Source organism: Callorhinus ursinus, unplaced genomic scaffold (assembly GCF_003265705.2).
Source record: "Callorhinus ursinus isolate GAN/ISIS: 27379988/994484 unplaced genomic scaffold, GSC_fseal_2.0 scaffold2, whole genome shotgun sequence".
Classification (NCBI taxonomy): Eukaryota; Metazoa; Chordata; class Mammalia; order Carnivora; family Otariidae; genus Callorhinus; species Callorhinus ursinus.
The window spans coordinates 6,847,223-6,860,295 of record NW_027397064.1 but is presented as its reverse complement, the minus strand read 5'-3'; the positions used below and the strand labels follow the sequence as shown (position 1 = coordinate 6,860,295).

The following is a 13,073-nucleotide window of genomic DNA, read 5'->3' as shown; positions in this document are numbered from 1 at the left end:
GAGAGAGAATGGCTCTCTATATGGCTTGAGTGGGGGACGTTTGTCCCTCTGCTTTCCCCAGCTCCTCTCTCTCTGTCCTTAGGGTGAGGACAGCCCCTTGCCACAGAAGACGAGCCGCTGGGTGGGCGCGGCTTGACTTCCCGTTTCCCATGGAAGCCCCTGGAGCTTCGGGTTTAGGGAAATGGTAGATTGAATGATACTCTCATTGCTTAACCCCGGAGAGGAAGTGGTTTATAGGTAACCGAGGCTCCAGCCCCACTCTACCAGCTTCCAGCCACTGGTCTTGCTGGGAGTAAAAGCTTCAGACGCCATGAGCCCACTGGCTCCCTCCCGTTCCTTACACCCAAGTGTTCCTGTTGCCACATTTTCTGTCTGCTTCTTAGAGTCCTCAGCGGAGTATCTGGGGAACCATAGTGTTAACCAAGCTGGCCCCCAGGCCCTGCAGAGAGGAGCCCAGCTGGACCCACTGGGAGGCACTGGCCTGGACGGTGCCAACGGTGCCTGCCAGTGTCCCAGGGACCTGCAGGGGAGCGGGCTCCCCGACCCCGGCCCAGGCCCAGCTCCCAGAAGCAAACAGGGTCAGAGTTCCGGTCCTGCCACAGACAGGAAATGACTCTTCAGCAAGCATATGGCTTTTAGAACGTGAAGAAGGGAGAGATTTTACATACGTCTACATATATGTTTATCCCCTCGCACTTGTCCCCAGAGGGTATGTGGCAGCTTGTGGGAACACCTGTGGTGCCTCCAGCTAAAAGAAACGAGAAACTAAGACCAAGTAAGTCAGGAGCATGGGGACAGGAGCCCGCGTGTTCATGTGCGCGCGCACCGTTGGCGAGTCTGTGTGTCTGCCTTCACCTGGTGTCACCCCACGCCTCGCGCCTTTCTGGGCTCTGGTATAGCGCGGATGAAATCTCATGGCAGTGACCGAGAGCGCGTGGCGAGCCCTGATGAGCAGAGTCCACTGAGGGGACCCCAGAGCGAATGTCATTTGTCTCCATGCGGACAGTAGCCCCGGAGAACTGAAGGGCCACAGGGTCCTCTGCCCCGGGGAATGCTCAGCTGGGAGATTATGACTCAGCAGCATTCCAAACACAAGTAAAGATTAAATATCTCCAGAAGCCTTTGATTGCTCTTCCCTTCCACACAATGCTCCTATTGAGGAGTCGAGATCATCTCAGTGGGCCAGGCCTCTCTAATAAATAATGGTCTATCTTGCAGGCCACCTCCCAGTTCACCCAGATCGTAAAGTTTATCTACTACTCAGCACCAATATTCCCACAGCAATTTACTTTCCCAGGTCATAGGTCACTGCCATCCCAAATCTCCTGTCCGCGTGCTTTTCCTGCCCTGCCCTAATCTGGCCTCATCGCCTCCTAAACGATCACCATTTCCTGGGCTCTGGCTCCCCGCTGCTCAGACTGCTGAGCTCACCATTTGGGGGGCCTGGAGGCCTCACTGACCCCCCACCTCTGCCTCCCACGGTGTCCTTCCCGCAGAGCCTTGATGCCATCACCCCTGCGGGAGTCAGGGACAGTGGCCAGCATCCTGTCGACACCACCCCCCTGCCGCAACAGCCCCCAGCATGGTTTGGGCTCAGCCAAGCCAAGGAGTGGCTCTTTGGCGCTCTCCAGTCGCAGAGAAGAAGCCAGAAGGAGCCCTTGTCTGAGGGTGCTCTTCTCCCCAGCAACATCGCTACCATGGCCAAACAAAGGTTGTGCCCCAGGGCAAAGAGGAGACTGACTTTGAAGGTGCATTAGTCAGGGTTCTCCAGAGAAAGAGAACCAACAGGATGGGGGTGGGGGTGGGGGGTGGGCAGGAGGGGGATATTTTAAGGGTTTGGCTCACATGATTGTAGAAGCTTGGCCAGTCCAAACTCCCCAGGGTAGGCTAGCAGGCTAGAGACCCAGGGAAGAGTTGCAGCTGGAGTCCGGAGGTGGTCTGCTGGCACCATTCTTTCCTGCTCAGAGGAGATCAGTCTTTGTCTATTCGTGCCTTCAACTGATTGGATGAGGCCCACCCACACTGTGGAGGGCAATCTACTTTGCTCAAAATCCACCTATTTAACTGTGAATCTCGTCCAAAAAACGCCTGCACAGAAATATCCAGAATCACATTTGACCGAATATTTAGGCACCATGGCCCAGAAAGTTGATCCAGAAAATGAACGGACCCTTAAGAGTTTTCATACACATTGCCTAATTGGTATCCCAAAGGACGGGGCCCTTTTCTGGCTGCTTTGGGGTTGGAAGATTATAGATTCCTAGCCTTGAGACCCAGGCCTTTTCACCCTTCACTTCTTGCCAACTCGCCTCAGCATACCCCATCCCCACAACCTGACAACTGGCTGCCCATTGGCTATAAGGCCCCACGCAGTGAAGCTGGCCAGCCATCCTGGGCCTACCCAGCGAGCTCCTTCACATCTGGCCTCCCTGTCCCATGACCATGTGATGGACACCCCCAGGTAACCCAAGGCTGCCACTCACTGCCAGGAACAGCTGCCAGTGCTCCCTGAGTAGTCTGTACCAGTTTCTCTTAGTTGTTCCTTCTTAAAATGTATTAGGGCTACATTTTAACCAACTGAGCCACCCAGGCGCCTCAGTAGGGCTGCATTTTAAAATGGTCAAGATGGGAATTTTTTTTCTCTTGGAATTACTTTTATTTTTTTATTTTTTCTTTTTTTATTTAAATTCAATTAATTAACATATAATGTATTATTAGTTTCAGAGGTAGAGTTCAGTGATTCATCAGTTGCATATAACACCCAGCGCTCATTACATCACGTGCCCTCCTTAATGCCCATCACCCAGTTACCCCATCCCCCACCACCTCCCCTCCATCAACCCTCAGTGTTTCCTATAGTTAAGAGTCTCTTACAGTTTGTCTCCCTCTCTGATTTCGTCTTATTTTTCTCTCCTTTCCCCTCTGCTCCTCTGTTTTGTTTCTTAAATTCCACATATGAGTAAGATCATATAATTGTTTTTCTCTGATTGACTTATTTCACTTAGTATAACACCCTCTAGTTCCATCCATGACATTGCAAATGGCAAGATTTCTTTTTTTTTTTTGGAGGCTGAGTAGTTTCCACTGTATATATATATATACCAGAAGATGGTAATTTTTGTGTTATTTGTATTTTACCACAACTTAAAAATAATCAGCTGCTATAACAATAATAAAAATATCCAAAATTAGAGGGGTGCCTGGGTGGCTCAGTCCTTAAGCATCTGCCTTCGGCTCAGGTCATGATCCCAGGGTCCTGGGATTGAGTCCCACGTCAGGCTCCCTGCTCAGTGGGAAGCCTGATTCTCCCTCTCCCGCTCCCCCTGCTTGTGTTCCCTCTCTTGCTGTGTCTCTCTCTGTCAAATAAATAAATAAAAATCTTAAAAAAAAAATTAGGATAGCAAAATAGGGAAAGAGTCATTTGAACCAAATAATATTAAAAGAAATTTTAATTTCTTTTAATTAAAAGACACCTGGCTGACTCAAGTCAGTCGAGCACACAACTCTTGATCCCAGGCTGGTGAGGTCAAGCCCCACCCTAGGCGTAGAGCTTACCTACTTACATACATACATACCTACATTTTTTTAAAATAAAGAAAAAAATCATTTTAAACTTTAATAGAATACAATAGGGCTAAATCTCCCGTATCCTTTTTCTTTTTCTTTTTAAATTTTATTTATTTATTTGAGAGAGAGAAAGCAAAAGCACTAGCAGGGGGACCCGTATCCTTTTCAATCTGGTATCAAAGATTTCTTGCCTGGGGCGCCTGGGTGGCTCAGTCGTTAAGCGTCTGCCTTAGGCTCAGGTCATGGTCCCAGGGTCCTGCGATCAAGCTCTGCCCTGCTCAGCGGGCAGTCTGCTTCTCCCTCTCCCTCTGCCGCTCCCCCTGTTTGTGCTTTCTTGCTGTCAAATAAAATCTTAAAATAATAAATAAGTAAATAATAAAACAAAGATTTCTTGCCTAAAGTATGGGCAGTTTTTATGCCAGTCTTCTCCTAAATTTGAATTTAGGAGATTTTTCAGATGTTTCAGTTTGATTTTTCTAATGATTAAAATATTCTCACTGTGAAAAAAAAGGGGGGGGCATATGGAAATATAGAATTGATTCAAATAAGAAATTCCAGTTTCCTCCCAGGTCCCACTCCCCAGAGCCAGAACCTCCATTTATGGGGCCCACACTTGACCTCAGGGCACAGCCTCCCTTGCAGAATCATCACAGCTGTTGTAGAGACATTTTGCAGGTGGGGAAACTGAGGCTCCCCAAATGTTGGCAAACTTGCTTACGTTCAGTCATTAGCTGGAGAGCAGCAGAGCAGGACTGAGGGTCCGGGCCCTTCCAGTGAGCACGCCCCCCGCCCCCCACCTGCCTGTGGTTCCCACCCCGTGTGTGCACACACACGCACACCCTCCCCACCGTTCACCAAGCGGGGCCTCACTCTCCAAGCTCAACAGCTGTTTGCTGTGCACTGACTGGGTGAGGCCCACAGACTGAGGCACCCGCTTAGGGAAGGGCAGACGGACCTGCCATGTACAGAGCATGTGCCGGGCTGGTAGCTGAGCTGCTGCGTCCGTTAGCTCGTTCAGTGGTGATGGCAACCTTGGGACTCCAGTCCTCAGTTATAGTCGGGGAAATGGGCACATAGATAGCAGGGCCCACAGAAGTCAAGGCTGGAGCAAGGTAGATACAGCTCCGTGACCACCAGACAGCAAAGGGCTGGGTAGGGAGGGGATCTCACAGAGCCGGGACCCCACTCCTGGCACTTCTTGTCGAACGGCGCCAAGCTGAGGGTGCCGGCTCCGACTGGTCCACCGCATCTCCATGAGGCTGTTCCCTGGGGCTGGCAGCCCGGTGGTGTCTGGAGAAGGGTTGGCTATGAGATCCCACTGGGCTCAAATCTTGGCCTCACAACCTGCGTGTTATGTGTGTGACCTTGGGAAAGTTCACAAACTTGGGGCCTCAGTTTCTCCATCTGAAAAATGGGGAAGTAATGCCGCCTCCCCCCCCCCGCCACAGGACTATTTGGGGGCTAAATGTCACCCTCTCAGCACAGCCTTCCCTGACCACTGCATCTAAAATGAGTTTCCTATTGCTGCTGTGACAGATGCCCACAAACGCAGGGACCTGAACACCACAAAGGTACTGCCTTACAGTTCTGCCGGCCAGAAGCCCCACACAGCTCTCACGGGGCTGGAATCAAAGTGTGCACGGGGCGCACGACTTACCGCGTTCTATGGGGCAATCTCTTTTCTGCCTTTTCTGGCTTCTGGAGGCCGCCTGCCCTCTCTGGCTCACAGCCCCTTCCTCCGTCTTCAAAGCCAGCAGGCTTGCATCTCTGTGCCTTTCCTCACGGTCCTTCCTCCTTCTCTCTCTTCTTCTGCCTCCCTCTCCCACTTTTTATTTTTTTAAGACTTCATTTATTTGAGAGAGAGAGACAGTGAGAGCGGGATCACAAGCGGGGGGGGGGGGGGGAGGGGAAGGAGAAGCAGATTGATGCCGAGCAGGGAGCCCGACGCGGGGCTCGATCCCAGGACCCTGGGACCACGACCTGAGCCGAGGGCAGACGCTTAACGACTGAGCCACCCAGGCGCCCCCCTCTCCCACTTTTAAGGACCCTTCTGGTTTCCTGGGGCTCAGCCTGATAGTCGGGGATAATCTCCCTATGGTAACGTCAGCAGACAGCAGCCTCAACTCCACTCCACCTTCCTTCTCCTTTGTCACAAAAGATCCCGGGAGTAGAACACGGACAGAATGGGGGACCGTTACTCTGCCGGCCACACCTTCCCAGGCGGGCCTACCTCACACTTCAGTGATCCCCCAGGCTCCCTGTCCCCCTTCGCAGCTTCATCGCCTCCTTAGCATTTGTTCCTTTTTTGTTATCTTCCTCCTCCCGTAGAGTGTGAGCTCCATGGGGGCAGGGATGTATGCCGCCGGGTGCCCTGCCCTACCCCACCCCTACCCCGTGCCCAGGACCGTGCCTGCCTGGCACCTTGGCACTCAGTGGGGGAAGCCCTTCCTACCCCCTGCAACTCCTAAGCATGCATACTTTTCGTTCCAGGGAATTTACATCAGCCTTCACCTGCAAGCCCCGGACCCCCAGTGCCCCAGAGATCCTGGACCTGTACCCACCCAAGGCCAAGGCATCCGCTCTGGCCCCTCAGTTCTCTTCGTGCAGCCCCCAGCAAGCCAGCCGCCCCAGCTCCATGTCAGCCTCCACGAGGGGCCCACAGAGTAAGTCAGACCGGAGGGCAGGGCACTGTGCTTCTCTGGGCCCCGCACTCCAAAGGGAGAGCCGCTCCCCCTCCCTGCAGGACCAGGGCCCCGGCCCGTGTCTTCTTCTGCCCTAGAGACCAGTTCTTCACTCATCTTTCTATTTATGCAATTGCCCACTGGCCTCGGGGGCTCACACACAACCTGGCAGACGGAGACCACCCAGGCAGAGCCCCTCAGAGTTAAGATCCGCCCCCCCCCCCACCTATGTGGGACTCATGTGGTCAGCCCTGAAACCTGGACCTGCCTCCGGGTGGGAGGCAGCAGCAGCGACTCAGGCAGCCTGGAAACCAAACCGGCGGGTGCCTTGGAGGTGGGGCCACCAGAGGCACTGAGGGTAGTGGGCCCAGGGGGCCTCCCTCGTGCCATTTCGGGCTCTGTAGAGACCACTTCCTCTCTCGGTCCCCTCCTAGCCTTGGCCAGTTGGCCACTCTCCTCCACTCCCCAGCTGAGCCTGGGCCTTTCTAAAGAGTCTCAACTAAAAATAAGGGAGGGGCGCCTGGCTGGCTCAGTCAGTGGAGCATGCGACTCTTGATCTCAGGGTTGTAGGTTCGAGCCCCATGTTGGGTGTAGAGATTACTTAAAAATAAAATCTTTAAAAAAATAAATACATAAATAAAATAAATCAAAATAAAGGAAAACAAACGAGAAACAGCACCAAAGGATGTCAAGCAACAGAAAATTGGGCACACTCAGGATATCTGCATTTCTGCCGCTATGCTGCGCCCCACCCTCCCTGCCCCACTCATTTCCTGCCGGAGCCCCGGGGCGCTGTGGTCAACCCGAGCCCCGCCCCGCCGGCCTGGCCGTGTGGTGAATGGGCCGTGGCTGGAGAGCAGGCCCGGCCCCCCTCTTCTCCCACGCCTGTCCGCTGGGACACACACAGCCAAGCCCCAGCGCCCCCCACCCCCCGCCGTCCCCACCAGCTGTGCAGCTCAAGCTGCTGCTTCCCACAGGCCCGCCGGTGCCCTGCCCTACCCCACCCCTACGATGAAGCACCCGCAGATGCCAGGAACGCGTGGCCAGAGAGAGGTAGCCAGGCCCGCCCTCAGCCCACCGGCTTCGGGCCACGCCAGGCTGCCCCAGGCCAGGGCCCCCTGTAGCAGTAATCACAGTATTACCCCAGGGGCCCTGCCTGCGCATAGATAGCCCGGCTAGCAGCAGACTCGTGTCCTGCGGCCTCGACAAACAGCAAAACCATTGCCAGCAAAACCATTGCCAGCAAAACTCGCTGAGTGCCCCACACCAAGCAGCCTGCTTCCTGTGAGGAAAGAGCATGGCCATGTGAGTCAGGCCCCGGCCACAGAGCAGGTGACCTGGGGGGAAGGGAAGGTTCTCTGTATTCTGTTTGCACAGAGTCGGTTGAAAGAAGGGCTTGTACGGGACAGAGGGGACTCTGTGCGGATGTCGCCTCCATGCTAGCAGCTGGCTCTGGCTTTTCTTCTCCAGGCAGCCCATCTTACAGGAAGTGAGGATGGTTCCTTCCCCGGTGTCACCATCCCGTTGCCCGAGGACCAGCCAGCTTCCCCTTCTCGGCCAGCCAGCGGCTGCAGGTGACAGATGTGGAGAGACGGTTGTCTGCGAGCCGCCAGGTGGCTTCAGGAGCAGAGGCGAGGCTGGCTCCCACGACACGGGCTCCTGTCACTGTCCTTCTCTGGTTGCCCCCTCACGCACAGAGGAGCGTAGCTGGGTGGGCAGCGCGGGGCCAACCAGCGAGCTATTCATCTTGGGAGCCTGTGCAGAGGAGAGGGGGACTGAACACGCAGCCAGGGACGGGGGGCCTCGGCCTCAGTGGAAACTTTCTCCGTCCAACCTGGAGAAAACCAAAGGGATTTAGAATAAGGGAAACCCATTCTCAAGCCATATTCCTAAGCAGCAGATCTGACGTACTCTTCCTCTTTTGAAACCTGGTAAGAATATGGTCTAGTCCCATATAGAGCCTGGCAGATACAGCCGTTCCTGATCTCCTGCACACGTGGTTTAAAGGCCTCATAGGGTTGACTAGTGTACCCCGCCTCCCCCTTCCCTCCTCCTCTGTGACTGCAAACCCAAACAGTTCCAATGGCAAGATGTCTGGTCTCCACTGGGAAGGACTGTGCTGGCCCCTTGCGGAGGGTGACATCAGAGCCCATGTCTGAGGACAGAGCCAGCAATGTCCCCCAAGCGAGGAGCAGGATCTGACCTCTCCTCAAATAGGAGTATTGAAATAAAAGTAATCAATATCTAGATGGTACTTGCATGTGGTATGGACTGTGTGTGTGTGTGTGTGTGTGTGTGTGTGTGTGTGTGTGTGTGAATAAAATCATGTATTATACCCTAAGCACCCCGTCTCCCCTGGCTATGCCCTTACTGAAGACATCTTTGTGGTCCAACTGGACGTAAATAGAAGATAAGCATTGCATTTTTCAATGGCCTCCTCACTCCTCAAAAGAGCAAGCAGAGGAGGTAAACAGAAGAACATTAGAGCAGGCAAGTTGCCGGGTTGCCCCCGAGACGTCCATAAACCCATCCCAGGTTAGGATCCTGGGTTAATCTTGTGAGTTCTTGGCAGTGGCAGGAGGCTGGGCGTGTTAGAACTCGGTGGTTGTGTGACTGGCTCAGAGGCCACATCCAGATTCTCTGGAAATCTGTGAGCCCTCCGTGTTCCTGGAGAAGAAAGTTGTGGAGAACAAGGCCCTACCTTCTTCTTGGGAATGTCCACCTCCAGGCACTCTCCACCTCCCAACTTGGATATATTAAGAGAAAACACCAAGGCTTATCACAAGTACCTGCTGATAAGGACACAGAAAAGCAGAGACTGGGTACCTGAAATGGGATCCGTCTGTGGTGAAACTTTAAAAAGTGGTTGCAGATGAACAGCAGGGGAATGTCATGAAAAAATCTCTCTTGTTCTCCCTAGTAAATCCACTCCCCTTCGGATTCCTCAGATGCCACTGACTTGGTACAGCCTTTCCCCTGTCTCCAGAAATCCAAAGGGACTCGAAGAGTCATCGGTTCACCCCCTTATCCATGGTATAAAGCAACTGCTATTTCTCCCTCAAACCTACAGACGGGCTAACGCCTGATTTGTAAACGTCTGGCTACTTTGGGAAAAGAAAATGTCTTTTAGAGTTTTGGGAAGTAGCCAACTCTGTGTCATACTACACTGAAGGCACCAGGTACAGCCGGGGTGGTTCTCTGGGGTAAGTAAATACCATCCAGTCTCCGCACCACACCCTGGGAGACTCCTCTCGCCAACACACATGTCCACATCCCAGGGCTGATGGCCAGCAAGAGTCTTGGTAAAATACCAACAGCTTCTTCATAAATATCCCAGCTGTCTGCTGGCCTCACTGAGCTGACTGGGGTTGGACTTGAACACGACCTATGGGGGGAAGAATCAAGTACAGGAATAAACCCAGATGTCTTCAAAGGTCATCTGGACATGGTCATGCAGCTGGCTACTAGGATTTGCCCATGAAACCCACCCAGGGAGCCACAGTGGAGAGCCTATGGAAATTTTGAGAATGGTGGGCCTTCAGGAAGATTACTTTCTTCCCCTGGAAGTTGACCCCAGCTCTCTGCTTACCTGGCCCCCTAATTTTTCCTGAGTAGAACTTGATCTCATTTTGCTTCATTCACAGCAAGATGTCAATGCCTGACAACAGCTTAAATTATGACCTTTGGTGGGAATGTAATAGGTAGAGGTTTGAGATCCAATCAGATACCAGGGGTCAGTCACTCAGTAGGCTAAAGCCCAAATCAGAAGTAAACAAGAAACAAAGACACAAATGAGATTAACGCAAAAATTCCATGACACAAATCCAGGAGCAAGATGGCGGAGGAGCAGGAGACCTGGATTTCATCTGGTCTCAGGAACTCAGCTGAATAGGGATCAAACCATTCTGAACACCTACGAACTCAACAGGAGATCGAAGAAGAGAGTAGCAGCAACTCTCTGGACAGAAAAGCGACCACTCACTGGAAGGTAGGACGTGCGGAGAAGTGAATCCGAGGCGATATTCGGGAGGATAGACGGCGGGGGAGGGGGCCTCCGTCGGCCGCTTCTGGCAAGTGATAGACCCGCGGAGCCCAAAACAGGAACATGTAGAAGTCAGCTCCGCGGAGGGACGTCGCTCCAGTGCCTAAGCGGGGGGTGGAAACCTCACGGGACAGTGTGGTCTCAGGACCCTCGGGGTCACAGAAAGACCGGGGGTGCCTGAGTGCCACAGAGCTCCCAGGGATCGGAGCAGGGAAGCCGGCTGCAGAGACGGAGCCGAGGCGCGGGCTCTCAGCTCGCGGTGGCCATAAACTGTGATCCGCGGCCCAGTCGGGCCACTGCTCCTCCAGCAGGGACCCAACAAGCGGCAGAGCCGGGGAGACTCCTCTTCCTCCCCTGGGAGGAGCGGCGCGGGAGTGCACCGCAGGGACCTGCTGGGTTTGGAGACTCCACACGGGGTCGGGTGCCAGAGATAGAAACGCTCGGTCACAGGCCGGGTGAGCACGGAGTGCGGCTGGAGACCGGGGACACGGGAGTGACTGCTTTTCTCTGGGGGCGCACTGAGGAGGGGGCCCCGAGTTCTCGGCTCCTCTGGGTGGAGATTGGGAGGCCTCCATTTTCACTCTCATCCTCCAAAGCTGTACCGAGAGCTTGCAGGGGACAAAAGCTCCTGAGAGCAAACCCGAGCAGCTTGCTTAGCCCGGACCGACAAGGGCGGGGCAGTTCCACCTCCGAAAGACATTTGGGAACCACGGCAACAGGCCCCTCCCCCAGAAGATCAGCACGAACAGCCAGCAAGCCAAGACCAAGTTTACCGATCAAGGAGAACGGCAGAACTCCAGCGCTAGGGGAATACTGCACATAGAATTCATGGCTTTTTTACCATGATTCTTTAGTCTTTCAAAGTTAATTTTCTAATTTTCTCTTTTTTTTTCTTGAATTTTTCTTTTTCCCTTTTCAACCAACATCTTATCAATCCCTTTTTTATTTTATTTATTTATTTATTTTTTAAAGATTTTATTTATTTATTTGAGAGAGAGAGAGAGAATGAGAGATAGAAAGCACGAGAGGGAAGAGGGTGAGAGGGAGAAGCAGACTCCCCGCCGAGCAGGAAGCCCGATGCGGGACTCGATCCCGGGACTCCGGGATCGGAGCCGAAGGCAGTCGCTTAACCAACTGAGCCACCCAGGTGCCCTCAATCCCTTTTTTAAAAATCTTTTTTATTTTTCATTTTTAGAGTCATATTCTATCCCTTCATTGTAGTTAACCTTATTTTTAGTATATATATAAGTTGTTCTCTCTTAAAAATTTTGGGATACAGGTTCTTCTAACAGATCATAATATACCCTAAATCTCTAGTGTGTGGCTTTGTTCTAGTCTCCTGCCTGATTACATTCTCTCCCTTTTTTTTTTAATTTCTCTTTCTTTTTTCAACCAATTTTTTATCAATTCCTTTTATAAAATCTTTTTATAATTTTCATCTTTACAGTCATATTCCATTCCTTCATCATATTTACCCTTATTTTTGTACATCTATAAGTTTTTCTTTCCTTAAAATTTTGGGAGGCAGTTTCTTCTAACAGACCAAAATACACCCAGAATCTAGTGTGTGGCACTGATCTATGCACCAGCCTGATCATATTTGATCATATTCTTTTTTTTTCTTTTTCTTTTCCTTTTTTTTTTTCTTTTTTCTTTCTTTCCCTTTCTTTTCCCCCGGTTTCAGGTCTCTTCTGATTTGTTTAGTGTATATTTTTCTGGGGTCGTTTTTACCCTGTTAGCATTTTTTTCTCTCATTCATCTGTTTTCCTCTGGACAAAATGGCAAGATGGAAAAACTCACCTCAGAAAAAAAGAACAAGAAGCAGTACCGACTGCCAGGGACTTAATCAATACGGACATTAGTAAGATGTCAGAACTAGAATTCAGAATGACAATTATAAAGATACTAGCTGAGCTTGAAAAAAGCATGGAAGATACTAGAGAAACCCTTTCGGGAGAAGTAAAAGAACTAAAATCTAACCAAGTCGAAATCAAAAAGGTTATTAATGAGGTGCAATCAAAAATGGAGGCTCTAACTGCTAGGATAAAAGAGGCAGAAGAGAGAATTAGTGATATAGAAGACCAAGGGATGGAGAATAAAGAAGCTGAGAAACAGAGAGATAAACAACTACAGGATCACGAGGGCAGAATTTGAGAGGTAAGTGATACCATAAGACAAAACAACATTAGAATAATTGGGATCCCAGAAGAAGAAGAGAGAGAGGGGCAGAAGGGATATTGGAGCAAATTACAGCAGAGAACTTCCCTAATTTGGGGAAGGAAACAGGCATCAAAATCCAGGAGGCACAGAGAATCCCCCTCAAAATCAATAAAAATAGGTCAACAACCCAACATCTAATAGTAAAACTTACAAGTCTCAGAGACAAAGAGAAAATCCTGAAAGCAGCTCTGGACAAGAGGTCTGTAACCTACAATGGTAGAAACATTAGATTGGCAACAGACCTATCCACAGAGACCTGGCAGGCCAGAAAGGACTGGCTTGATATATTCAGAGCACTAAATGAGAAAAATATGCAGCCAAGAATACTATATCCAGCTAGGCTGTCATTGAAAATAGAAGGAGAGATAAAAAGCTTTCAGGACAAACAAAAACTAAAATAATTTGCAAACACAAAACCAGCCCTACAAGAAATATTGGAAGGGGTCCTCTAAGCAAAGAGAGAGCCTAAAAGTAACACAGACCAGAAAGGAACAGAGACAATATACAGTAACAGTCACCTTATAGGCAATACAATGGCACTAAATTCATAACTTTCAATAGTT

The 13,073-nt window shown here is 51.2% G+C and overlaps 1 protein-coding gene across 2 annotated transcripts in view; it reads left to right on the top strand.

The window, feature by feature from the left end:
- ARMC9 (armadillo repeat containing 9) overlaps positions 1-8,498 on the top strand; it is a 141,910-nt gene extending 133,412 nt beyond the window's left edge. For both annotated transcript variants that reach the window (XM_073877346.1, XM_025889757.2), the window contains 2 exons: positions 6,058-6,230; positions 7,719-8,498. In XM_073877346.1, coding sequence (XP_073733447.1) covers positions 6,058-6,230; positions 7,719-7,741 — 196 coding nt within the window. In that variant the 3' untranslated portion in view covers positions 7,742-8,498. The remainder of the gene's footprint in view (positions 1-6,057; positions 6,231-7,718) is intronic.
- The last annotated feature ends 4,575 nt before the right edge of the window (positions 8,499-13,073 follow it).